The sequence below is a fragment of the Bison bison genome, unplaced genomic scaffold, assembly GCF_000754665.1.
Source record: "Bison bison bison isolate TAMUID 2011002044 unplaced genomic scaffold, Bison_UMD1.0 scf7180017864295, whole genome shotgun sequence".
Taxonomy (NCBI): domain Eukaryota; kingdom Metazoa; phylum Chordata; class Mammalia; order Artiodactyla; family Bovidae; genus Bison; species Bison bison.
This window is the reverse complement of record NW_011494867.1, coordinates 10,031,667-10,059,224: the sequence shown is the minus strand read 5'-3', so window position 1 is coordinate 10,059,224 and position 27,558 is coordinate 10,031,667. Positions and strand designations below refer to the sequence as shown.

The following is a 27,558-nucleotide window of genomic DNA, read 5'->3' as shown; positions in this document are numbered from 1 at the left end:
CTCCTGCCCCTCGGCGATTCACCCAAGAGAACGGGCCCCTGACCCTGCTTTCCGTGGGGTGGGCCTGGGGACGCCGTGTACACCCACCGCAGCAGAGCAGGGGGCCGCCACCCCAGGTGTTTCTGTGACTAAGGAACCACCCGAAGGCCGGCTTACATGATGGCCGAGAACTCGTCGTCCACCAGGATCATGTTGGCGGCCTCCTTGCTGACGTCCGTCCCCGTCTGCCCCATGGCGATGCCGATGTCCGCCGACTTCAGGGCGACCGCGTCATTCACCCCGTCCCCGGTCATGGCCACAATCGCCCCTGTCTCCTGCAGAGCCTTCAGAAAGAGGAGCCCGGGGAGAGGGGGGCTGCAGCCTGAGCACCTGCCTTCCAGACCCTTCTCTGCCATCGCCCCTCATCTCCCTCCACATCAGGCGAGCCATGACCCTCTAGGCCTCAGCTTTTCCATCTGCAAAGTGGGATCACAGCCCCTCCTTTTCAGGGCTGTGGTGAGCCCTAAACTAAGACCACAGAGGGGACAGTGCCTGTGTCATCCGTCACCATGACAACAAAAACTGGCCACCTGCTTCTACAAGGATGAAGTAACCAGCCACTGAAGCCGCTGACCTTCCACACACCCCAAAAGCAGCTCAGGGTGTAGATGAGGAGGGAGGGAGAAACCCACAGAACAGGCTATTTTCAGGGGCGGATGTTACAAGCCTCGATTCTTACATCCTTTCATATCCAGAAAAGCACTAAAAAGTCATCAACAGAGACATCAGCTCCTCGTGACTAGCACCAAGCCTCCGCTATAATGTGTGCCGTCAGCACGGCACCAGAGTCACATGTCTGGTGTCACAGAGTCCCTCCATCTGTCCTCCCTGCTCTGGGGCGGTTCCTCAGCGCTACCTGAGGTGCTGTCTCTGGGCTATCGTCCTCATTCTGCCTCAAGTAAAACTCACAACTCCCACGGTGTGCTTGATTTTTTTCAGTTGACAACCATTAACAAATAATAATCAGTTTGTCCCCATGTGAATCCATGTCGTGCCCAATAGGTATTAATATTTTCTTTGAAGAATGACTGGCACAGAGACTCATTCTGTAGAACTAAAAAACCCCCAAGTAACACAGAAGAGAAAAACACAAGCGTTAAAGAGCAACTTTTCAAAGCATCCGTGTGCAGGAAAAGCACACGTCTGCAGGAGCCTCTCACTCCAGCCCTCTTGTTTTTGAAGCATCGTCACACCAGCTCTTCCTGGGCACTGCTATGGGCCAGGCAGCTGTAAAGGCTTCACAGGCTGGCTTCATTTCACCCTCTTCTCTCCTGCCTTGTGAATTAGCTGGTATTGCTCACATTCTCCCCAGTTTACAGATGAGGAAACTAAGGCCTGGAGTTAATACACCAAATTAATACACCAAGAAGCACCCAACTAACCAAGGCTGGCCTCTGCATTCCTCCCTTTCCACCACCCAGTTCCCATTCCCTGCCTTTGGTGAACGCAGCACAGGGCCTCCCCAGTTCTCCTCTCCCCAGAGGCCGGGGCAGCTGCCCTGGGGCCCCGACTGGGCCACCCGTGAGCAGAGCCGCCACCCGCCCCCCACCCACCTCGAGCTGTGCCCCAAGGGACCAGAAGAGGCGCATGACTGACCTTGATGATTTTGAGTTTGTGCTTTGGGCTGGTCCTGTAGAAGACGGACACCTGGAGCCGGAGCCGGAGAGGACAGAGCATCAGTGCTGAGGACCGGGCAGCCCCGCCCTGCCCCCGCCGGCAAGCCCCGGGGAGGGGACCCCACCTTCCCGATGTGCTCAGCCAGCTCTCCCTGCTCGGCGCTTTCCACCTCTTCCCCGGACATGGCGCTCAGCTTCCCATTGCACAGACCGACGTTCCTTCCTGGGACGGGAAGGGGATGGTCCCTTCTGAGGGCCTGAGCCTGTGGTCCCTGCCCTCACCCCTCACTGCGCCTGCCTGACATCTGGCCCTTCCTTGGCCACTGGGAGAAACAAGAACAAAACCACCACTGCTCCAGTTGGAGAGCTATGCTGCTATGCTGTGCGTGCCCTCAGTCGTGTCCGACTCTGCGGCCCCGTGGACTGCAGCCCGCCAGGCTCCTCTGTGCATGGGATTCTCCAGGCAGGAATACTGGAGCGGGTTGCCACTCCCTTCTCCAGGCGGTCTTCCTGACCCAGGGATTGAACCTGCGTCTCTTGCGTCTCCCGCACTGCAGGCTGACTCTTTACCCCTGGCCCCACCTGCTACGGTATGTGACCTTAATTCCATCCACAGAACAAACTGGCAACAAAGGCCTGATGATCCCCACTTTAGAGATGAGGCAACTGAGAGGGAGGTGGTTTTCCCAAGGTCACAGGGCAGGTAAGTGCTAAGACTGGACCTGCCATGGTTCTTTCTGTCTGATTCCAGAGTCTGGGATCTTCCCCCAGTGCCAGGCTGCCTCAAGACAAGAGGGGGAAAAAGACCAAGGTGCGACACCCCTCCCAACAGTAATAAACGCAGTAGGAGGAGGAGGGGGGAGCTGGTCCTCTGCCGAGGAAGAGCCTGAGGGTCAGAGTGGCTCACTGGTTTGCTCAGGGCACATGGCTAGTGGCACAAGGCAGACTGGGCCTGTGGAGATGAGGTGTGATCATGGGTGGACGGACAGCCCGAGCACACAGAAGCTTCTCAGTGTGCACGAGGTCCTTCCCTCTTTGGGAGAACCTGCCGACGTTTGAGAGACAAACACCCACTCAGGCGGTGGGATGTGGGTCCTTGAGCCTCAGAAATCTCTCCCTAGCACGTGGAAGGCAGGCGTGAGCTCTGCTGACCAGGTCCCTCGAGGAATAAGCGCTGGTGGTGGCCCGTGCCCTCCACCCTTCCCCGGGTACCTATTGCCAAGGCCGTCTCCAGAGCATCCCCCGTTATCATCTTCACGGACAAGCCCGACTCCGAGAGAACCTGGACTGCTTCCTTCACGCCAGCCCTGGGAGGGTCGATGATTCCGATGAGACCCAGAAACGTCAGCTTCCCCAGCTCGGGCCCGGAGGCCAGGGCCAGCACTGTGGACAGAGCAGGAAGGTTTGGAAAACTTTCGTCCCCAGTCGGCCCGGCCCCCACCCCATCCGCGAGGGGCTGGGCCCTAAGTGCCTGGACCACAGTGGGAAGGGAAGGTATTCTCAGTGGTCCTCAGGCCCATGCAGGGCAGCAGCTTTTGACAGCTCACCCACGATGGGGAGCAGGGCCAGTGACAACACGTCCCATGAGAAACGGGACCCTGTCCACCGGCGGCGGTGTCCCACCCAAGGGAAGTGGCCAGGAGAACGTCTGTGGGCTGGCACACGGGATGTTTCGACAGCCTGCTGTCTCTAATTGCTCTGCCCTTCTCGGTCACTGCCAGCAGACTTGGGGTGGCAGCTACCAAGTCACGAAAAGTGTGTGGGAGGAATACAGGTGAGAGGACCATGTTTCAGCAGCACAGAAGCCAGGCCCAGCTCGGGACGATGTTCTGAGGAGGGTGCTGTGAGAACTGACCTTACTGTGTCACCTTACTGATACTGGAGGGAGGCTGTGGCCAAGAAGTTTCAGCTGTGACCCCTCAGTCATCAAACTGTGCTGGAGATGCAGGGGGTGCGTACCAGTGATGCTGGGGACAGGTACCAGTGATGCAGGGGGCGTGTACCAGTGATGCTGGGGACATGTACCAGTGATGCAGGGGGCGTGTACCGGGGATGCAGGGGGTGTGTACCAGTGATGCTGGGGACATGTACCAGTGATGCTGGGGGCATGTGCCAGAGATGCAGGGGGCGTGTACCAGTGATGCTGGGAACATGTACCAGTGATGCTGGGAACATGTACCAGTGATGCTGGGGGGCATGTGCCAGAAATGCAGGGGGTGTGTGCCGGTGATGCTGGGGGAGTGTGCCGGAGATGCAGGGGTGTGTGCTGGAGATGCAGGGGACGTGTACCAGTGATGCTGGGGATGTGTACCAGTGATGTAGGGAGCGTGTGCCAGAGATGCAGGGGGTATGCGCCAATGATGCTGGGGGAGTGTGCCGGAGATGCAGGGGGCGTGTACCGGTGATGCTGGGGGCATGTGCCAGAGATGCAGGGGGCGTGTACCAGTGATGCTGGGAACATGTACCAGTGACGCTGGGGGCATGTGCCGGGGATGCAGGGGGTGTGTACCAGTGATGCTGGGGGCGTGTGCCGGGGATGCTGGGAGCGTGTACCAGTGATGCTGGGGACGTGTACCAGTGATGCTGGGAGCGTGTGCCGGAGATGCAGGGGGTGTGTGCTGGAGATGCAGGGGGCGTGTGCCGGGGATGCAGGGGGTGTGTACCAGTGATGCTGGGGACAGGTACCAGTGATGCAGGGAGTGTATGCCAGGGATGCAGGGGGTGTGTACCAGTGATGCTGGAGACGGATGCTGTAGATGTGTACCAGTGATGCTGGGGGCGTGTGCCAGAGATGCAGGGGGTATGCGCCAATGATGCTGGGGGAGTGTACCGGAGATGCTGGGGGCGTGTACCGGTGATGCTGGGAGCGTGTGCCGGAGATGCAGGGGGTGTGTGCTGGAGATGCAGGGGGCATGTACCAGAGATGCAGGGGGTGTGTGCCGGAGATGCTGGGGGTGTGTGTCAGTGATTTGGGTGCCATGCCTCCCTTCCTACCTGCCCTGCTAACCTCTGTCCCAGAGATCTGCCACATCCTCACCTTCAACACTTGTCAGTGAGCTACTAGCAATTTATAATTCCTGCCCCCTGAAAAGAAAAACTAAGGCAATTGAAACCAATATAGCAAGCCAACGCTGCTCAGTTTCCCCTGAGGGAGTACACATGTTCCAGAGTGTTTTTAGACACTTTCTCTGATAACAGACAGGCTGGCACATGACAGCAGGGAGTCTTACTTAATGTTCAGCCCATCAGGGAAGGTGTCGGCTCTGGTGCAGCAAGCTGGAAATGGCCAAGAAATGAAATGTCTGTTCATTTACAAGAACCGTGGCTTTTCCTGAAAGCAGGCCTTGAGCAAGATGACCAATTAGGAAAATCAACTTTTCTGGGGCGGCCTGTTCACATGTCTTAGAAAACTCAGGACCTCTCCTCGCACACACGAGGTACATCTGGGTTAACGGGTGTCATCTGGCAGCTAGGATGTGGAGGGCGTCCTATGTTTCATCTGCCCAGGAGGGTCCACCCTGGCTTTTCCCCCATCAGCGCTCTACCTGACGCCCCTCTGATCATTATCGTGTTGACCAGGGACCATGCGTTATGACCCTTGAGAAGTCAGCATCCTGTGCGGACTCAGCGTAGGGCTGGGAACACAGCCACTGACCTCGCAGGCCCAGGGATCCCATCTTCTTCTCCTCCTGCTGGCAGAAGGCTCGCTGCTGGGGCGTCAGCGGTAGGGGGATGCCCCCGTGGTTGTACATGGCGCAGTAACGAATCACCTCCTCAAAGGCCCCCTTCATGAAGTACATATCTTCCCGCTCCTTGGAAAATACAGAGGGAAAAACATTGGCAGTCACTGCCTGCTTCAGCTCCTGGTGACCATCACCTTGTCCACATGGAGGTGTTCACAGTGGGGTCATTGATCTGTTTCAGTTAATGATGATGGTCTGGGATAAATGACCCCACCGGGAAGAGAAGTTACAGGAAGTCCATGTGATGGAACCACACGCAGCCCAGAGAGGGCTGATCTGTGACCCGGACACCCGCCCCCTGCATCAGGGCCCCTGGTCAGTTGTTGCTCAGAGCATCCACATGTTTCATGAACTCGTCATATCCCAGCTTTTACATGTGTGACTGACTCCTAGGTGTCCAGTTCAGGGAGACTTCCGAGCGAGGGAGGCACCATGAACTTGGCTTATGAGGATGAACCCAAACGAGCAGCTGACCCTTTTCTGGTGTATCTGTTAAGCTCCGTCTCCCCTAGACCGTAAGCTCCAGGCGGCCGGTGCCTTGTCAGTATGACCCCCAGCCCTAGCACAGCGCCCACTTGCTCATGGTAGACAGTGAAGGCACTTGTATGCACTGACACGGAAAGCTGTCCCAGACATCATTTAAGGGAAAAGAACAGATAACACACAATATACACAGCAGGACCTTCTTTAGAAACTACCACCCCACATGTTGCTACCTGCACCTGCAGACTCTGGAAGGCTCGATCTCTGACTGCTGAGGGGCATAGTGGGGATGGGGGGTGGGCAGAGAGAGAAAAGGGGCAGGACTGTCAGAAGGGTCCACTTTTTAAGTCACATTTCTATCATTTTTTTTTCAATGAAAATATATTATCATTGCCTTAGGGGGAAAATAAGGTTTGAAGGTATTACAACATTGAAAAAAGTCCAGAACGCCTCTTAAGTACCAGGAATCTGTATTATACTCTTCCACTCACGGCAAAGACCTAGGATAAGCTGGCCGAGCTGCCTGCCACCGTGAATGAGATGGAAAATCTCAGCATAGACAAGACATGGCAGGTTCCAGCAAGAGCAGAAAGTTTGGAGCAAAAGGTGGAAGGCAATAAAAATCTTTTTAAAAGAGAAAGAAAATGTTTTTTTTGTTTTTTTTTTTCAGTAGAAGATCTGAAAAGCTACAGAAAATGTAAAAAAAAGGGGAGGGGGAAGATAGAGTGGGCTGTCTCACCCAGGGATAGCTGGTAAGAGCTTGGTACATATTCCCCTTGGTGGCTTAGAACATACATGTGCACACACACGTGAGGTCATCCGTCTATGGTGGGCACGAGGGGTGCGTCCCGGATCGTTCCCCCATTGCAACAGTTACATGAGCTCATATGTGTAAAGAACCCAGCATGCAGCAATGTGACAAAAGGAGCCCAAGTTAGCAACGGGCTCAGCGTCATCAGTAGGAGCCTGTAGTCACTCTGGTAGGAATTACTCAGTCACTGTACTGCAGGCCGCTGAGTCTCATACCTGAACTTGCATCAGAACCCCCAGCAAACAAACACAGACGACTGGACTCCACCCCTGGAACATCTGATGCTGAGTCTGGGGTACAGCCTGAGAATCTGCATTTCAAACAAATTCCAAGGAGATACTGCTGCTGGTCTGGGACCCCACTTTGAGGACCAGAGATTCAGAAGACAATCTCGAAAGTGGCCCCAAGATACTCAGAGCTTTCATCGCCATCAACTGTATTTTCACGTCTTCGGATGTCATAGAAGCAGCTGGGAACTTGAAACTCATCTCCTGACCTCTGCATTTTGCTTTGCTGGGGTGGGGGTAGGGGCTGGAAGGGGGCAGAGAGACAACCTCACCTCATTCTTGGAACTGCACTGAACCGCCATCCACTTCTGCTCCGAACTGAACGGGATCTCTTTCTTTCGGATGTATGAATCTTTAACATCGCCTAAGTCCATCTGGGGTAATAAATGGGATGTTTTCAGTGAGTCATCCTAAACCAATCTCTATGCAAAGCTCTGTCCATTTAAATTATTCATTATTCAAACCACCTTGGGCAGATGAGAAATCCAAGCGTTTGGGTCATGGAGAAAGGCCATGGGGTTTCTGCCAGGAGGAATGTTTCAGACTTGAAGAGCTGGCAGAAGGAGCCCCTGGGAGTGGGTGCGGGCGGCCAGCCCTCGGGTCCCTGCGAGTGACGTTCAATTGATCTCTGATGCTTTCAGGTCAGTTCCTGGACAGGCCTGAGCCTCTACTTCCCCAGATGTAAACCAACCCTAATGCATCCCACTGCCCACTCACGGGGTGAAAATGGGTCCTTAAGGGGTGAAAAAATCTAGTCCTTTTATGTATAAAGCACACACAAAAAAATACATACACTATAGGAACAGACATGTAGTACATCTGTGACATTAAATACCTGTACTCCTGCCTGTGTTAGTTGCTCAATCATGTCCGACTCTTTGTGACCCCATGGACTGTAGCCCGCCAGGCTCCTCTGTCCATGGGATTCTCCAGGCAAGAATACTAGAGTGGGTTGCCATGCTTCCTCCAGGGAACCTTCCTGACCCAGGGATCAAATCCAGGTCTCCCACATTGCAGGCAGATTCTTTACTGTCTGAGCCACCAGGGAAGGGTTGTGGGAACCTCCCTGGTGGCTCAGTGGTTAGGCCTTCGCCTTTCAAAGAAAGGGGTGTGGGTTCCATCCCTGACTGGGGAGCTAAGAACTCACGTACCTCGAGGCCAAAAAACCAAAACATAAAACCAAAAGCAATGTTGTAACAAATTCAATGAAGACTTTAAAAATGGCCCATATTTTTTAAAAAAAATCTTAAAAAAAAAATCTCATGGAGGGAGTGATTAGGGGAAAAACACCTTAAAAGCCTCTTAAGAGGGTGCTTATTTAACTTATATGCAGAGCACATCATGAGAAATGCTGGGCTGGATGAAACATAAGCTGGGATCAATATTCCTGGGAGAGATATCAATAACCTCAGATATGCAGATAACACCACCCTTATGGCAGAAAGGGAAGAAGAGTTAAAGAGCCTCTTGATGAAAGTGAAAGAGTAAAGTGAAAAAGTTGGCTTAGCTCAACATTCAGAAAACTAAGATCATGGCATCTGGTCCTATCACTTGGTGGCAAATAGATGGGGAAACAATGGAAACAGTCAGAGACTTTATTTGGGGGGGCTATAAAATCACTGCAGATGGAGACTGCAGCCATGAAATTAAAAGACGCTTGCTCCTTGGAAGAAAAGTTATGACCAACCTAGACAGCATATTAAAAAGCAGACACGTTACTTTGCCAACAAAGGTCCATCTAGTCAAACCTATGGTTTTTCCAGTAGTCACATATGGATGTGAGAGTTGGACTATAAAGAAAGCTGAGCGCCGAAGATTTGATGCTTTTGGACTGTGGTGTTGGAGAAGACACTTGAGAGTCCCTTGGACTACAAGGAGATCCAACCAGTCCATTCTAAAGGAAATTAGTCCTGAATATTCATTGGAAGGACTGATGCTGAAGCTGAAACTCCAATATTTTGGCCACCTGATGCAAAGAACTGACATTTGAAAAGACCCTGATGCTGGGGAAGATTGAAGGTGGGAGGAGAAGGGGACAAAAGAGGATGAGATGGTTGGATGGCATCACCGACTCAATGGACAGGAGTTTGAGTAAACTGTGGGAGTTGGTGATGGACAGGGAGGCCTGGCATGCTGCAATGCATGGGGTTGCAAAGAGTTGGACGTGACTGAGCGACTGAATGAAGAGGGTGTCATGGGTTACGTGTATCCCTAAAGACACATTGAAGGTCTAACTCCCCAGGGCCTGTGATGGGGTCTGATGTGGAAATAAGGTCTTTGCAGGTGTGACAATGTTAAGATGAGGTCACTGGGGGAGCTGATTCCAGTATGACTGGTGTCCTTTAAGGAAGAAGGACCCGGCCACGTGAGGACCTGCCTCACTCAGACAGGACCTTGAATCCCGCTACTAATCCGGCTCCCAGTGAAAGAACTGCCCACGCGGACAGCACAGACCTCCTACCTTCATTGCCAAGGCCACCAAGGCGCCCTCTGTCGGCTGCCCCATCACGGTGTTTTTTCTGATGATGGCGTTGTTGGCAACACAGCCTGCCTGCAAAGCAGGGAGGGGTTTCTGAAGGTCATTTGTTAGTATTTGGAGCTGCACCCGTCGGGGTCCCGGGCGCGCTCAGGCATGTGAAAAGGTCCAGCCCTGAAGCCTTGACCAGTTTTCGGGGCTGAGCTGGGGTGGGAGGGAAGGACGAATTTACTCTTCAAAATGTGCCAGAGTCCCCACTGTGCAAAAGCCACATGGTAACACCGGGTTGACCAGAAAGTTCGTTCAGGTTTTTCCATCACATTTGAATGTACTTTTCAGCCAACCCAATAATTTACTGACTCAGCAGAATGCTAGCTGTCACAAAGCCATCCTAAGGACTGAGAGTGGGAAGGCAGGCAGACTGGGGGTCACGCGTGTGAGGCCCCGCTGACGGGGACACAGCCTTCTAATCAGGGTGACGAAGGGTCTTGGGATCAGACTGTGGTGACCACCTCACGAACACACTGTGACCCACTGAGCTGTACTCTCCGCAGTGGCGAATTCTGTGGCAGGTGATCTATTGCTCAATTTAAAATAATAACTGAAAAAGTAGAAACAGCTAAGAAAGGAACACGGGTGAATGCAGGGGTGTGCGGGGAGGGAGCAAGCAGCGGGAGCAGGGGCTCCCAGTTCTTCCCTGACCTCCCACCTCTCCATCTCTATCTGGGCCGTTTCCATAACCTGACCCCTGGGGTGTGGCCCGGTTGTCACCAAGAACCAGTCGGTCCAACTGCCGTCTCTATCTGCAGACAGAACCCATCAGCTCTGTTCAAGGCGCGTGTTTATCTCCACGGCGGCACTCTTGATGCTTACCTCCACTAACTTCCCCACCGAGACGTTGGAAAACTGCTTAATGACTTCCTTGGAGGGTAAAAGGCAGACAGTCCCATTGCCGTTGTAGCCAACTCCGCTGACCTGCAGGGCAAAGCCGCAGATAGGGGTGTCCCTGGGAGGCAAAGAGTCGCTCCCCTGGCTGGCACGTATCTTTTTTCTGGGGGGAGGGTCCACCCTTGAGGACAGGGTCCCACCACGAGCAAGGCTTCAAGCATGACCGTGTCCCCTGCAGAACTAAGTATTCATCAGACACCCAGTGCACTTCAGTATTGCAACAGGGCATCTTGCAGTCAGTAAAAACTATGGCTGTGAAGACCAAATAGTAGCATATAAGACTGCTTATGTTCTAGAATGGGGGTGGACAAGCTTGTTATAGAGCCAGACAGCAAATGTTTTAGCCTTTGAAGCCCATACAATCTGAGTCGCAGTCACTCAGTGGTTGGCGTGCAAAAGGAACCGCGGACAGTGTGCAAACCACCAGGTATAGCATCATGCCAGCCGGGGGTGGCTGCCTTCTATCAGTCATGCTCTTGCTATTTGTATTAATGGCAAGGAAACTGTCCAATAACCCACATTTATGTCTTCCTTATTGTTTTCTGGAAGACTTTGTGTGCTTTCTCTGAGAAGATAAAGGTCTGGCAGGGCACTCCTTGGTCTCGAACCTTATGAATTCACATGGACTCACCTCGGCGTGGAGCCCATCAGATGTTACGAGTTGGGTGACAGTCATTTCGTTGGCAGTCAGAGTCCCCGTCTTATCGGAACAGATGACGTTGCAGCAACCTGGACAGGAAGACGTCAGAGTTGATGGGAGAGAGAAGTCGTCACCATCAACTCTCAGCCTTACGAAACACCCAGGTTGAATTATCATGGCACCAAGAAGCCCGTTCAGTCCAGTTTGTAAGAACTCAACCAGCAGGAGCTCCTTACCTAAGGTCTCCACGATCGGCAGCTTCTTCACAATGACTCGCTTCCGGGCCATGCGCAGCACTCCCAGGACCAGCGTAACTGTGACGACGATGGGCAGGCCCTCGGGGATGGCGGCCACAGCCAGGCTGGATGGAAAAGGCCAGACGGGTCACCTTTAACACGCACTTAATGTGATGTGAAGTCCAGCTGATGTTGATCACGTGTTTGCCCGGTGACGCTCACCTGTGGGTTCTCCACCTCTCTGTTCTATTCTCTGCTCCCAATCCCATGATCCACCTGCCTCCTTCTTCAGTGTCCACTGCTCTGAGCTTTCCCCCTGCAAAACCCTGTTCTCCTATCAGACATCCACACTTTAGTGTGAATTAGTCTGTCCAACATTTTGCCTGTTTAAGTACTTTTGCATTTAAATTGTTGCTATTATGAAAGTCTTGGACCCTTGAAAGAAATTTCCAGGATCACACAATAAGTGGACTTTTTGGGTTCAGAAAGTCCCTGGGTTATCTAATGGTTTAGACAGTTTCTGTGAGAAACCAGACAAGGACAATGAAAACTGGGGGAGATGACGTAACACAGCGGTGCCTTTGCCTGGCTTAGCAGGTTGTTTTGGTGTCTGTTCACTTCCTTAGGACCCCCTCCCCACTCTTTCTGTACCACGTGGCCCCACCCTCCACAGTTGATTGGATTAGAGGAGAACATGTGACTCAAGCTGAACCAATGAGCTCCTCCCTTGGGAATCTGCATCGGAAGCACAGAATCCCCTTCCTGTAGCAAGTGTTGTGTCTTGCCAGTGACCGCAGACCGATGGGGGAGGCTCTGGAGGGGGGGCAGACTGCAGAGCTGTGCAGTGAGCGTCACCACACCACACCCAAAGGGCTCACCCTTTGCACAGCAGAGGCCTGCAGGTAGTCAGTAAATATTTGCTGAACACACAGGAATGAGTGAATTCATGGCAAGTGCAAGAGCCCAGACGCCCCCTGGCCTCACACATACTGAGCGCTCTACACAGGTGGTCCATAACCAGAAAGCCCGGCTGACGATGTCCATCCAGCCAAGCCACGCACGGCTACAGTATTTCATCAAACCTGAGGTGCTGTTGATTAGAGAGGGCACCATTATCTTGTGCGTCACTAAAGAAAGGAAAAATACTGCCCATTAACCAACACAGTGCTTTCTTATCACCTCACTTGTGAGAAGCAGTCTGACTGCAGAGAAGGTAAAAAGTGAAAAAGAGTGTACATCTTAGAAGTGAGGAAATATGGTATGAACGGCGATCTTTTACCCGGAGACAAAGACGCATTCAGGGGAAAGTTACATAAACCAAGGTGACAGAGTTTGGTCAAGAGACTGTTCTGGTTTCTATGGTGACAGCAAGAAGGTTCCTTGGTTTTATGGCATGGGCTGACAAGACCAGCTAAGCAAACATTTGCGAAGGGTTATTGCCAGCCCTTCCCTCCTACATGGCATGGGAAGGACATTGTGTGTGTCTGGGTGCTTTTGTCATAATAAAAAAATTAACTGGCAAACTAATAAAGATTAGGCTAGACCAGGAAAAGCAAGTGGACCTTGGCTCATCCTGAAGGTCCCCTGCAGCAGAGGGAAGCAGGAAAAAGTTTTTAAAAGGATGATTCCTGGGTTATTTGTTTTGGAGAATCTCTTGCACGCTGGCTATCTTGCCATTTCTAACTTATGATTGAGAGGTTCTGAGTGATTTCACTTCTGCTAAAAACTGAAGAGTCTTGGGACTTCCCTTGCTCCCTCCTCCATACCTCTGCCCAGCCAGTCCCCTCCCCATGTGGTCCTGTGGCTGAGACTCCGGGCTCCCAGTGCAGGGGCCCCGGGCTTGATCCCTGATGGGAGAACCGAATCCCACAAGCTGCCACTAAGAGTCCACACGCTGCGGCTAGGAGACCCGGCACAGCCTACGAAAGAAAGGAGTGCGGAAAACAAAGCAAAGCTGAAGAGCCTCGTTGTTCCCAAGCCACAAGTGAAACAAAAAGACTTGGTTTTCTTTCGAGTTTACTGTTAAGACCAGAAATCAGAAATAACCTTGGGGAGGGACTTCCCTAGTGGTCCAGTGGCTAAGATGCCACACTCCCAATGCTGGAGTCCTGGGTTCGATCCCTGGTCAGAGAATTAAGACCTGGTACAGCTAAATAAATAAATAAATATTAAAAAAAAATCACCCTGGGGAGGTGGGGTTGGGGTGGACATAGGAGCCTATTCTCTTACAGACCTGGAACTATTTAACAGTCTTTTTGGCTCTTGGAACTCTCCATGGTTGATGACATGGGTCGGGATGCATCCTCACGTGGAGGAGGTTCTCATTCATCATGGTCTGAAGGCTCTGCTTATTCTGGGAGCCCCTCACAGCTGAGGCTCGCCCTCTGCCCCTAACCCAGCCTTTGAAAGACCTAGTCATCTGAGCCCCCTTTCCAGCACCCAGCCTTCCTCCCTGGCCCCACCTCTTGCTGGAGTCCCAGCTGGGGTGGCTGGAGCCACAGCCTCACTTCTCTGATGCTTCTCTGAAGACTGATGCTTCCTGAACCGACAGCATCCGTATCCCCAGGGAGCCTGTTAGGAATTCAGGGTCTCCCATCCCCGCCACCCTCTAGCCTGAGTCACAGTCCCTGCAATCTGTTTGGGACAAGCTCTCCCAGGGACCCTCATGTGGTGAGGTTAGTTACGCTCAAGTCCAAGGCCCCCAGCTCTACAGCGTCCTCCTCTTCGGGAAGCCCTGCCCTCGCCTCCAACCCCACTGTCCACGGCCACGCCCCTGCTCCTTCCTCCCGCGCCTCGGAACACGCTGCAGTTCACGCCTCCCACCGCCTCTCTGCTCCAAAGGAGAGCAGAGATGGCCGCACGGTGCGTGGAGAAGGGTTCTGAGGATGTGATTGGGCTCTGGAGGAAACGGGGCCCGTGAGGTTCCATGTGATCAGCCCCTAAGGGACCCCCGCCCCCGACCCCGTCCGGTCTTATCCCCCAGCCAGCTGCACCTCCTTCTGGGTTCCGTGGATGAGCCAGGCTTGCTGCCTCCTCCACGCCTCTGCCCTGCCAGTCCCCTGCCGCCAGTCCCCTGTCTGAACGCCTGCCCTTCCCACCCCTAGCAGGTCCGCATCTCTCCAGCTTCAACTCCTCAGAGAAACCTCCAGCTGCCTTTTCTGGGTCACCCCTTCCAATCTCCCCATTTAATCCCTCTCTCAGCTGTCGTCTCCTGTGCAGTACTGACCAGAAGTTGTGACTATTTGCTAACATTCACTTAAATTGTTCACGTTTACTTTCCCCTCCAGCCTGCAGACTCCAAGGTCCAGCTCCAACAGCAGTGGATGAGGCAAGTACACAGTAAGCAGCTGCTCAGCAAACACGTAGGGGGCAAGTAAACAAGCCAACTGCCAGGACCACAGGCAGCAGGGGGAGAGTCCCTGTCCTGCCCGGGTGGTGGCCGGAGCACTGACCGGACCCTGGCTTTGGAGCAGAATGCATGGGGTTGGCAGTCTGTCTCCTCCGCTCCCAGAATCCTGTAACTTTGGCAAGTGTGCTGGCCTAAGCTCCAGCTTCCCCATCAGGAGACCAGCCTGCCCGGCAGAGTGGTCCATGATGCACAGGGCCACGTGTCCCTCCAGAGCCCCACCCCTCCTCGACCCTGGCTGCGCCACCTTCACTTTCCTGAAGATTCTAGAACTGACTCACCTAGTGTATCAACATTCAGATACCGACCCAAGGAAAAACGGCCATCGAAAGCTCTGGGTTCTGTTTTCCTTTATTCCATTCAGGGCACACATAGCTCAGGAGACAAAGTCAGGCCACTCTAGTCAACTTGAGATCATGACTTTGTCTATTCAGAAGAACACCTTGGGGGATTCCCTGGTGGTCCAGAGCAAGACTCCATGCTCCCAGTGCAAGGGAACAGGGTTCTATCCCCAGTCAGGGACCTAGATCCCACATGCTGCAACCCAGCCCCAGTGCAGCCAAATAAATAAGTACTTAAAAAAAAAAAAAAAAAACCCTCAAAAAATAAAAATAGTCATTGAATACTTCTGTAATAGGACACATACCTGCCCACAGGTGGACTTTGCCCGCCTGCCTCTCAATGCACACAGTGCCCCATGATTTAAAAAGAGGCATTTGGAATGTTAAAAGACCCATACCTGAATCTCGTCCTACTGCTAACTGCCAGGTAATGGCATCCATTCATTTATACACGGATGGACTTGACTAAGTACCAGAGACGTGTGCATTCCACCCCCCAGTGCAAGGCTCTCTTGCCTACACTGGCCAGCCCCCCACGGCCTCCACACTTCACACGGGATGCCCCATCCCCTGGGAGTGCCCCACCGTCACTTACTATAATGGCAGTTCCAATTCAGCTGTTTGCAAACAGTTTCCTTTTTTTGTATACATTAGAAAGGCTCCAAGGATCCTTGTAATAACAGCTTTCTTAATTACCTGCTTTCTGTTTTCTTTGTTAAGATGTAATTCACATATCATAAAACTCGCCCTTCTAAAGTATACAATCCAATGGTTTTTAGTATATTCAGAGTTGTATAACCATCACCATAATCACTTTTAGAACCTCTTGCTGCTGCTGCTGCTAAGTCACTTCAGTTGTGTCCGACTCTGTGCGACCCCAGAGACAGCAGCCCACCAGGCTCCTCCATCCCTGGGATTCTCCAGACAAGAACACTGGAGTGGGTTGCCATTGCCTTCTCCAATGCATGAAAGTGAAAAGTGAAAGTGAAGTCACTCAGTCATATCGAACCTCTTAATCACCCTTTAAAGAATCCCCGTAACTGCTGTGGTCCCTCCTTATTTCCTGAGCTCATCTCCTGGCAGGCACTTTTTCTGTCTGTATGAATTTGCCTCTTTGGGGCATTTCATAAAAACAAATGGCTTCCCTGATAGTTCAGTTGGTAAAGAATCCACTTGCAATGCAGGAGACCCCGGTTCAATTCTTGGGTCGGGAAGATCTGCTGGAGAAGGGATAGGCTATTCACTCCATTATTCTTGGGCTTCCCTGGTAGCTCAGTTGGTAAAGAATCTGCCTGCAGTGCAGGAGACCCCAGTTCGATTCCTGGGTCAGGAAGATCCCCTGGAGAAGGGAAAGTCTACCCACTCCAGTATTCGACTTTTACTTCACTTCATAAAAACAAAGTCATATTATGCGGCCATTTGTGTCTGGTTCCCTCCTCTTCGGGCTTCCCAGGTGGATCAGTACTAACGTATCTGCCTGCCAGTGAGGAGACGGGTGTTCCATCCCTGGGTTGGGAAGATCCCCTGGAGGAGGAAATGGCAACCAACTCCAGTATTCTAGCATGAGAAATCCCAAGGACAGAAGAGCCTGGCAGGCTACAGTCCATGGGGGTCACAAAGAGTCAGACACGACAGCACACACCATACATTCGCCCTCCTCTTAGCCGCATGTTTCTATGGCAACCACCCTGTATCAAATGCAATGCTTCACTCTTTTTTGTGGCTGAATAATAATACACTGCATATTGCTTATCTGTCCATTAATTGATGGGCATCTAAGTTTGTTTACATCATGGGTTTGATGTACTAAGTATAAATTTTTGCTCACCAACATTAAATATTTAATAAATATTAAAATAATTTCCCACATATCACCTTTGGAAGTGGTCAAACAGGAGATGGCAAGAGTGAACATCAACATTTTAAGAATCAGTGACCGAATGGACAAGAATGGGCAAATTAATTCAGATGACCATTACATCTACTACTGTGGGCAAGAATCCCTTAGTAGACATGGAGTAGCCCTCATAGTCAACGAAAGAGTCCAAAATGCAGGACATGGGTGGCAATCTCAAAAATGACAGAAAGACTTTGGTTCATTTCCAAAGCAAACCATTCAACATCACAGTAATGCAAGTCTATGCCCCAAAAACTAGTGCTAAAGAATTGGAATTGCATGGTTATACGAAGACCTACAAGACCTTCTAGAACTAACACCAAAAAAAAAAAAAGTCCTTTTCATCATAGGGGATTGGAATGCACAAGCAGAAAGTCAAGAGCTACCTGGAATAACAAGCAAGTTTGGCCTTGGAGTACAGAATGAAGCAGAGCAAAGGCTAACAGAGTTTTGCCAAGAAAATGCACTGATCACAGCAAACACCCTCTTCCAACAACACAAAAGATGACTCTACACAGGGACATGACCAGATGGTCAATACTGAAATCAGATTGATTATATTCTTTGCTGAAGATGGAGAAGCTCTATGCAATCAGCAAAAACAAGACCAGGAGCTGACTGTGGCTCAGATCATGAACTTCTCATTGCTAAATTCACCTAATTTGAAGAAAGCAGGGAAAACCACTAGGCCATTCAGGTATGACCTAAATCAGAACCCTTATGATTATACAGTGGAAGAGAACCCCATAACTGTTGGGGTCAAACGGATTCAAGGGATTAGATCTGGTAGATGTAATACCTGAAGAACTATGGAAGGAGGTTTGTAACATTATATGGGAGGTGGATCAAAACCATCCCCAAGAAAAAGAAATGCAAGAAGGCAAAATGGTTGTCTGATAAGGCCCTACAAATAGTTGAGAAAAGAAGAGAACTGAAAGGCAAAGGAGAAAAGGAAAGATATATCCATCTGAATGCAGAGTTCCAAAGAATAGCAAGGAGAAATAAGAAAGCCTTCCTCAGCGAGCAATGCAAAAAAATAGAGGAAAACAATGGAATGGGAAAGACTAGAGATCTCTTCAAGGAAATTAGAGATACCAAGGGAACATTTCATGCAAAGATGGGCTCGATAAAGGACAGAAATGGTATGGACCTAACAGAAGCAGAAGATATTAAGAAGAGATGGCATGAATACACCGAACTGTACAAAAAAGGTCTTAATGACTCAGATAACCACGATGGTGTGGTCACTCACCTAGAGCCAGACATCCTGGAGTGGGAAGTCAAGTGGGCCTTAGGAAGCATCACTCTGAACAAAGTTAGTGAAGGTGATGGAATTTCAGCTGAACTATTTCAAACCCTAAAAGATAATGCTGTTAAATTGATGCACTCAATATGCCAGCAAATTTGGAAAACTCAGCAGTGGCCACAGGATTGGAAAAGGTATATGTATTGGATTTCATTCCAATCCCAAAGGGCAATGCCAAAGAATGTTCAAACTTCTGCACAACTGCACTCATTTCACATGCTAGCAAGGTAATTCTCAAAATCCTTCAAGCTAGGCTTCAGCAGTCTGTGAACCAAGAACTTCCAGATGTATAAGCTGGATTTAGAAAAGGCAGAAGAACCAGAGATCAAATTGCCAATATCCTCTGGATCATAGAGAAAGCAAAGGAATTCTAGGAAAACATCTACTTCTGCTTCATTGACTATGCTAAAGCCTTTGACTGTGTGGATCACAACAAACAGTGGAAAATTCTTAAGGAGATGGGAATACCAGACCCACCTTACCTGCCTCCTGAGAAACGTGTATGCAGGTCAAGAATCAACAGGTACAATCAGATATGGAACGAGTTGGTTCAAAATTGGAAAAGGAGTACGTCAAGGCCGTATATTGTCACTCTGCTTATTTAACCTATGTGCAGAGTACATCATGCGAAATGCCAGGCTGGATGAAACACAAGCTGGAATCAAGACCGCCAGGAGAAATATCAATAACCTCAGATATGCAAATGACACCACCCTAATGGCAGAAAGCCAAGAGGAACTAAAGAGCCTCTTGATGAAGGTGAAAGAGGAGAGTGAAAAAGTTGGCTTAAAATTCAACATTCAAAAAATGAAGATCAGGGCATCCAGTCCCATTACTTCATGGCAAATAGATGGGGGAAAAAATGGAAACAGTGACAAATTTTACTTTCTTGGGCTCCAAAATCACTGCAGACAGTGACTGCAGCCATGAAATTAAAAGACGCTTGCTCCTTGGAAGAAAAGCTATGACAAGCCTAGATAGCATATTAAAAAGTAGAGACATCACTTTGCCGACAAAGGTCTGTATAATCAAAGCTATGTTTTTTTCCAGTAGCCATGTACTGATGTGACAGGTGAACCATAAAGAAGCTTGCGTGCTGAAGACTTGATATTTTTGAACTGTGATGTTGGAGAAGACTCTTGAGAGTACTTTGGAGATCAAACCAGTCAATCCTAAAGGAAATCAACCCTGAATATTCATTGGAAGGACTGATGCAGAAGCTCTAATACTTAGGCTACCTGATGTGACGAGCTGACTCACTGGAAAAGACCCTGATGCTGGGAGAGACTGAGGGCAGGAGGAGAAGGGGAGACAGAGGATGAGATGGTTGGATGGTATCACCGACTCAGTGGACATGAGTTTGAGCAAACTCCAGGATAGTGAAGGACAGGGAAGCCTGGTGTGCTACCGCCCATGGGGTTGCAAAGAGTTAGACACAACTGAGTGACTGAACAACAACATGTCACCTGAACCATCTTATAGACAACACAAGGTGGGGGTCCCACCCCGTGGAAACCAACACGGGCCTGAAGTGGCTCCTTCACATCCCAGATCACCAGTTGCCCCTCTGCTGGGACAAGCCTGTGTCCCCAAGCAGCCATGGAAAAGCTGTGGCAACTCCCCCTGCCTGCCTCTGCTCCTCCAGCAGGACCTGGGCTGGGAGAGTTGTTTATGAGCATCGCCAGGCCTGGGAAGGCAGGTTCCCCGGGCTTAAAGCCCAGACCCTGGTTCTGCTCCCTGCCGTCAGCCCTGTGTCTTCTGTCCTCTCCTGCAGCCGTCTCCATAAACCAAGGGCCGAGTTCCAGATGCTAATTAGAACACGCACCCACCTTGTGCTCAGTTTGGCTGCAGGCACCTGCAAGGGGCACCAGGGCATCCTCACACACCCTTAGGAGGGTTGACGTCACCCCCATTTATAGAGGAGGACACAGAGAACCAGAAAGTGAAGATGCTTGCCTGGGGTGGCCCCGCTAGCAAGCGGCAAAGTGTTGGTCGCTCAGTCATGTCTGACTCATTGTGACCCCATGGACTGTAGCCCACCAGGCTCCTCTGTGCGTGGGATTTCCCAGGCAAGAATACTGGAGTGGGTAGCCATTCCCTTCTTCGGGGGAATCTCCCCAGCTAGGGATCAAACCTGGGTCTACTGCTTTGTAGGCAGATTCTGTACTGTCTGAGCCTCCAAGGAAGCCAGCAAATGGCAAAGGCAGAAACTAAACTGGGCAGGCTGCTTCTCAGTTCAGTTCAGTTCAGTCGCTCAGTCGTGTTGGACTCTTTGGGACCCCATGAATCGCAGCACGCCAGGCCTCCCTGTCCATCACCAACTCTCGGAGTTCACTCAGACTCATGTCCATCGAGTCAGTGATGCCATCCAGCCATCTCATCCTCTGTCGTCCCCTCCTCCTCCCGCCTTCAATCCTTCCACAGAACTGACTCCTTTGAAAAGACCCTGATGCTGGGAAGGATTGAAGGCTGGCTCTGGAGTCCGTATTTAGCCAGTAAGACATAAACCCATGGCTCGGGGGACAAGGACGAGGAGCTGTCATTCCTTTTTCTGACGTTCGTTGGACACCCGCACCACCAGACAATGCATTGCGGGGGACTGGGGCTTGGAGTGGAGGGGCTGCATCTGCCCCACACCGTTCCTGCCCCCAAACTCCCACCTTCTCTTGCTGCACAAATGAAGGGCAATGGCCCAGCACCCTTACCTGACCCCGATGGTGAACATGCTGAGCAGGTGTTTCCCTTGCAGCCAGCCAGTGAACATGATCAGGCCTGGGAGGAGATGGAAACACACACATAAGTACACACACACACACACACACACACACATGTATATATACAGGCTTAAGGAGAAGAGGGCGGCAGAGGATGGGATGGTTGGATGGCATCACTGACTCAGTGGACATGAATTTGAGCAAACTCTGGGAGATAGTGGACAGGGAAGCCTGGTGTGCTGTAGCCCAAGGGGTTGCAAAGAGTCAGATGTGACTTAGCGACTGAATGTTTATGAACAACACGCAGAATGAACAGCAACAGAATGTTTATGAACACACGCACACACCCATCCACACACACACAAGTATGTTCTTCAACGTCTGAAGGCATTCCAAACTCATTTCCTTAGTGTTTACGGAAATACAGACACAGAGCAATTATGAATAACTTCAAACACTTGTCACCGCTCCCATTTTTAAGGAAGGAACTCTCCTGCTTACAAAAGAGGATGGTTTTCCTTTTTCAGGAAAGGATCAAGTCAGTTCAAGTAAAAGAAAGAAACAGCCACCCGGTTTATCTGGGGCTGTTTGCAACATTTCTGAGCTATTCCAGAAGTTTCCCACAGGCTGTATGTTTACAGGACTTGCCCCAAGGTTTCTGACATGACCAACGACAGCCGCTCCCCTGATGGGTTCACGAGCTGGTCTCTCTTAGCTGATTTTATTCTGCATTTTTGTGATTAAAGACATTCCTTATCCCATTTTTCTCTTTCATCAATTGTTGGCCCAGTATTTAAACACCAGACACTGTGTTAGACACGGGGTATGTGGACAGTCAGAGATGGAGCCTTCAGGTAAAGAAGTGCATGACTCATGCTGGGGCCCATGAAAGGCCCGAGATGTTCTGGCAACGGGGCAAAGTTCAGGGTCCACCAGGCACGGCCTCGGTTTGCTCATCTGTAAAGTGGAGGAAATGACTACATCTTCCTCAAGGACTTGTTTTAGGATTTAAGATGTAACAATGCCCTTGGAGATCTCAGCATGGCTCCTGGCCCACAGTAACACCAAGTCATGAACTGCTGTGGCCACAGTTACAAGACAGGCGAGGGGGAAGTAGGAGGTGAGAGGGGTTGCCTGTTGACACATCCTGGGGGACTTGCCGAAGAGCATCAGCTGTGTCTTGTAGGGAAAGCAGAGCCAGGGTGAGCTTTCTGCTGGGCAGTAGTGGCGTGTGTGTGTCTGCATGTGTTTGGGTATGTGTGTGTTGGGGGTAGAGAGGTCATAAGATCTGATTTATTGGGGTTTCTTTTTTTTTTTTCATACTTTGACTAGCAACAGAACTCAGTAGTCAAAATCTTAGCAGGAACCCAAATGAACCTAGAAAGATTAGGGGGAAGTTTTACTAAAAATAGGGGCAGAGCCAACCCACAGGACCTGCCCCCATCCTGGGTCCTGCCACAGTAGGAGGGTGGGGGCCTCACAAAAGCCAAATGTGCTTATTTCTTCCCAAATTCAGGTTCAGTAATTTTCCATCGGTGTCTAGAAATAGGACACTGTGAGTATTGAGACCACAGAGGTGACAAACACCACTTTCCCCTGAAACCGGCTGTTAAGCCTTTACCAGCACACCACTCTTTCCCAGCATCCCTAGGCCTTTCTAAGGGTTCACAACTCCCACTCTGCCAGAGCAGTTCTTGAAATATTTACTAAAAAGAGAAAACATCTGAGCGGTTATCACGGGCCTGGCCACGGACATGCCAATTTAAGTTCTAAGTTAACGTGAGGAATAACGGCTTATACGAGGCAGTGACCCTGCAGCACCTCTGACCTTTGATAGATTTCATCCTGTGGAAAGGCCTGCTACGAGCATCTATTTGACAATCTGTCTTGAAGCACACCTACTTGGTATTTTCTCTGGGGGCTATTGCTACAGCCCGTTCTCCTTCTGGCAACCCCAGGGTCTAGAGCAGGTGGCAGACAGCTTTTCCTCCAACAGGTTGGGCAGAAAACAGCACTTGCTTTATGAGCCTTATGGTCTGTTGCAGCTCAACTTGGCCATTGCAGTGTGCAAATGGCCATAGATAATATATGAATGGGTTTGGCTGTGTGCCAATAAAAGTTATTTGTGAACACTGAAATTTGATTTTCATATAAGGTTAATGTCAGAAGATAGTCTTCTTCTGATTTTTGTAAAAGTCTTGGCTTGTGAGCCACACAAAACAGGTGGTGAACCCGATTTGGCCTGGGAGTCAGAGTTTCCATCCCCTGCTCTAGAGAGTAAAAGGGCCCTCTGGGCAGCCAGGGGCGTGTGGGCATCCATCCACCCTGTCCCAGATGCCTGATCAGTGTAACCCCAAGGAGGGCAGGTGAATGATGGCATAGAGCCACTCTCCCTCCATGACAGACATCACTAATCTATCACAGTCCTCCTTCACCATGCCTGAGCACGGCCTCCAAATCCTCTCATAAGCACAGAGTCCTCCCTGGCTGTGATAAGACTTGGCACGTTAAGATAAAACCCACTTCCCATGAAACTGCTCCAGGGAAAACTAGGGCGGAAAGGAGGGAAGAGGACACAGAGCTATTCGAAAACAGGAAACCTACTGACTGAGCAAACTCTGACTACAACATCCAAAATTGACATTTGGAAAGGAGCCTAGAAACTAGAGAATGGGGAAGGGGTGGCCAGGGAGGAAAGGGCAGGCAGGTCTATCTCTAGCACGATAGAATTGAGAGATCCGAATTCAGATCATATCCTCTTAACACTTTGCTAATTTTACAACCTCCTAAAGTTGTAAAGGAATGGGAGATACCTTCCATGCCTTTGCATATGTTTTCCTTGGTCTGAAATTCCCAATCTTCTCTTTTTTTTCACTTGGCAAACTCCTACCCATCCTACAAGACCCAACTTGACGTCACCTCCTCTTTGAAGCCTTCTCAACTCTCCCATGCAAAATTAACAGCTACCTTCACATTTCATATTTGTTCAGGTGTCTCTCTCCTATTTCTCTGGAGTCCTCCAAAGGGAAGAAGCTGTGTCTTACTCATCTCAGTGGCCCCAGAACCTATCACAGGGTCAAGTGTGTCATAAGATACTCGTTAAATGAACCAATGCATCTGGATGACCAGAAGCACAACAAAACTGCTGCTAGGAGGGACAGCTGCCTCTTCTCCCAAGAACTTTCTCCTCTTTGCAGTTTTAGCCAGACTCACTAGAGCTCCTCTCATCACTGCTTGTGCTATGGGCAGTGGTTGGCTGCTCTGTTCCTTTATTCACTAAACCAACATTTATTGAGAATCTATAATGGCCCAGGCACTGGTTGACCCTGGAAGCTGAGAACGAAGGACACAGACTCAAAGCCAGAGCTGGAGGCAGCAGGAAGGGGCAGGTGCAGGGACCAGGGTATAATTCAGGAATAAGACCTGAATTTTGGGCTACAGCACCATGGGGATACTGTTTGGTATGCTGCCAAAGGTCAGGAGGAACAAGCCCAGGCACAGCATAGAAACCTGCCGGTGCACCACCAGACTACATTTCCCAGTCTCCTTTGCAGTTAGGTAGGCCATGTGACTTCATTCTGGCCAATCAAGAATGGGCAAAAGTGATGACTTCACTTCCTGGTCCCTGCCTTTAAAAAATGCTCCCCCTCCCACCCCCACTCCCCACAAGTCTCTTATGTTCTTTCTTTCCCCATCTGCTGATTTAACAGAATTATGGCCCACTCCTCCCAGGAACTGGAGGAAGGCAGAACAACAATACAGCAGGAGCCTGGGACTGCAAGTCAGTGTTCGGAAGTGAGCTACCTGGGAAAGCCATTTCACCAGGAATGTGCCCACGGACTGCAGTGTCAGCAACAAATAAGTTATGATCATGTTAAGCCATTAAAATGTAGGAGCTACCTGTTACTGCTGCTAGCTTGTCCGATTGATACAGAAACCTCTTGCTGCTGACCAAGAACCTCTGATCCCAAACCCCAGTCCTCACCCAGGTGAGTAGTAAGGTATTTGAGAGACAGCTATGGGTGCACAGGATGGCTCCCTTCCACACCCCCCACCGCCTCTTCCACCCCTGCCAGGACCCCATGCAGAAACTGCTTCACCCACCAATTATGCCGAATGAGAAGAGTGTCAGTTGCTTCCCCAGCTTGTCCATGCTTTTCTGTAGAGGAGTTTTAGGCGTCTAAAAGGATGAGAACAATGAGTTTGTTAGATGAGATCTGGGAGTGTCCCTCCTGCTTCTATTCTCTCTCTCTCTCTTTTTTTTTTTTTTGGCTGCACTGTGAGCTTGTGGAATCTTAGTTCCCTGACCAGGGATGGAATGCGTGCCCTCTGCAGTAGAAGCACAGAATCCCAACCACTGGACCGCCAGGGAAGACCCTGCTTGGATTTTTTTATATCTTAAGCTGAGTGATGATTATACAGGGACACATATATAGAAATCCACAGACTGCTACATTTCAGATCTGTGCATATCACCGTAAGTCATATCTTGACAAAAATCCTAATGAGCATTTCAAAGTAAAAAGTTTTTAAAAGTGTACTCACATTAACCATATCATCCTTGTTCCTAAGGAGTAGGTGGGGCAGGTGTCACCAGCTGAGAATCATCTCAAACCCCACCTTACAAGAAACCCAGGGCTTCCCTGCTGGTCCAATGGTTGAGAATCCGCCTGCCAATATGGGGGACACGGGTTCGATCCCTGATCCAGGAGGATCCCACATGCAGCGAGGCAACGGGGGCCCTAGAGCCCGTGCTCCACAACACCAACCGCAATGAGAAGCCTGAGCACCACGAGAGTAGCTGCTGCTCGCCGCAACTAGAGAAAGCCTACACACAGCAATGAACACCCAGTGCAGCCATGAATAAACAAATAATCTAAAAAAGAAAGAAACCCAAAGCCCCCAGTCCCTTACCTCTTCAGCCTGCATCATCTTGAACACTTCTCCGAACTGGGACTTTTCTCCTGTTCCGATCACGACGCCCTGCGTCCAGGAGAGAGGGGTGTGAGGTCTGAGGCTGAAGGCCCACAGGTGAGGGACGCCAAGGCCCCGGGGCTCACCTGGCCCTTCCCGCACTGCACCAGGGTCCCCATGAAGACGATGTTGCTCAGGGTCGTGAGGTCACCCTCGCCTGTCAGTGGGGTATCTGTCTTACTGCTTGGCTCGGCTTCTCCCGTGAAACTGGACTCGTCCACCAGGAGGTCTGTGACCTGGGGGGGAGCAAAGAGAGAAGGCGGAGCACCAGCCCCCCAACCTGTGAGCTGGTTTTCAAAGCCCAGGATAGTGTCTGACACCTTAACGTCACTGGTCAACAGACAGCAAACAAGAGCGCGCTGAAATCAGGAAACAAGTATCACAACACGGCCTCTGGTGCCTCCAGGAATCAGAAAAGCTTTGCATATGGGACCCCTTTCAGAAAACATAGCAATCTCAAATCCTGTTTTAACACCCTTTTCAATTTTAATAAAACTTTTTAAAAAAACTTAGGCAATGGTTAAATTAGAATATCCCTTTCGGATCATCCTATCTTTCCCCTAACTCCCACATCCTGCCCACCCTGGGGTTCCCACACAATCCGTGTGATTTGAGTAGCACTGAGCCGGGTTACTTGATGATAGCCTAAGGTCATGTCAACACCTGAAACACACATGCAGTCACAGATACACATACTTCCTGATGTTTCCAGGGTAACATTTCCAGAACACCTACTATGCACCAGGTCCAGCACAGAGCACTTCACAAGGCTTATTGCTTAATCCTCACACCCTCCATGAAAGACACTATTATTTTATCCACTTTATAATATTTAAAAAAATATTTAATTAATTAGTTAATTAATTAGGCCGCACCCGGCTTAGCTGCCGCATGGAGGATTTTCGATCTTCTTTGTGGTGGGGAGGACCTTTTAGCCACAGCACGTGAACTTCTAGCTGTGGCATGTGGCATCTAGTTCCCTGACCAGGGATCGAACCCTGCATTGGGAGCGCAGAGTCTTAGCCACTGGACCACGAGGGAAGTCCCTTATCCACTTTCCATTTGGGGAAACTGAGGCATGGGCTGATTAAGAAATCTGCTCTAATCAGCTCATTAGCGGCAGAGCAGAGGTTTGAACCAACACGGTGGCTTCAGAGACTGCATTCTTAACTATCAAGGTCTTGCAGAAGTGACCACAGGCCCAGCAGGTATCATGCAGGAGGTGAGTCTTCCATGGCCAGAACCATGCCAGGTACCACCAAGGATGTGCAAGGTATCTAGGGTATACTCTACCCCTAAGGGACTTCTCACTGAAGCAAAAAAAGAGCAACTAAAAGAAGTTATCTTCCTGCAAACTCCCAAAAGAACAGTTAGATCGGCCTTTCTCAAACAGAAGTCTGTGAGTTCTCTATACTCCCAAGTTTTACCATTCAATACCAATCTATAAAAATGTGCACACTTCCAGGGAACCCCAGTCCGCAAGGATGACAGGAGCCACCACTTGCCAAGTAATATCCGTCTAACCCTTCAAGTTCCTAACAGAACCCCGTGGCATTGGGCCTGATGATGGCCCCCATCCCACCCCCTTAGCCCTGTTTCCCAGCTTCCCTGGCAGCTCACAGTGTCTCCACCCTCTGGACA

The 27,558-nt window shown here is 50.5% G+C and overlaps 1 protein-coding gene across 1 annotated transcript in view; it reads right to left on the bottom strand.

Moving 5' to 3' along the window:
- The window catches only part of ATP2C2 (ATPase, Ca++ transporting, type 2C, member 2), a 52,752-nt gene that overhangs the window by 7,506 nt on the left and 17,688 nt on the right, over positions 1 to 27,558 (bottom strand). Inside the window, 14 exon segments of the mRNA XM_010850819.1 lie at positions 157 to 323; positions 1,636 to 1,686; positions 1,781 to 1,878; positions 2,868 to 3,038; positions 5,311 to 5,467; positions 7,252 to 7,353; positions 9,441 to 9,530; positions 10,329 to 10,430; positions 11,035 to 11,132; positions 11,280 to 11,404; positions 20,935 to 21,001; positions 25,048 to 25,123; positions 25,858 to 25,926; positions 26,004 to 26,153. Coding sequence (XP_010849121.1) covers positions 157 to 323; positions 1,636 to 1,686; positions 1,781 to 1,878; positions 2,868 to 3,038; positions 5,311 to 5,467; positions 7,252 to 7,353; positions 9,441 to 9,530; positions 10,329 to 10,430; positions 11,035 to 11,132; positions 11,280 to 11,404; positions 20,935 to 21,001; positions 25,048 to 25,123; positions 25,858 to 25,926; positions 26,004 to 26,153 — 1,523 coding nt within the window.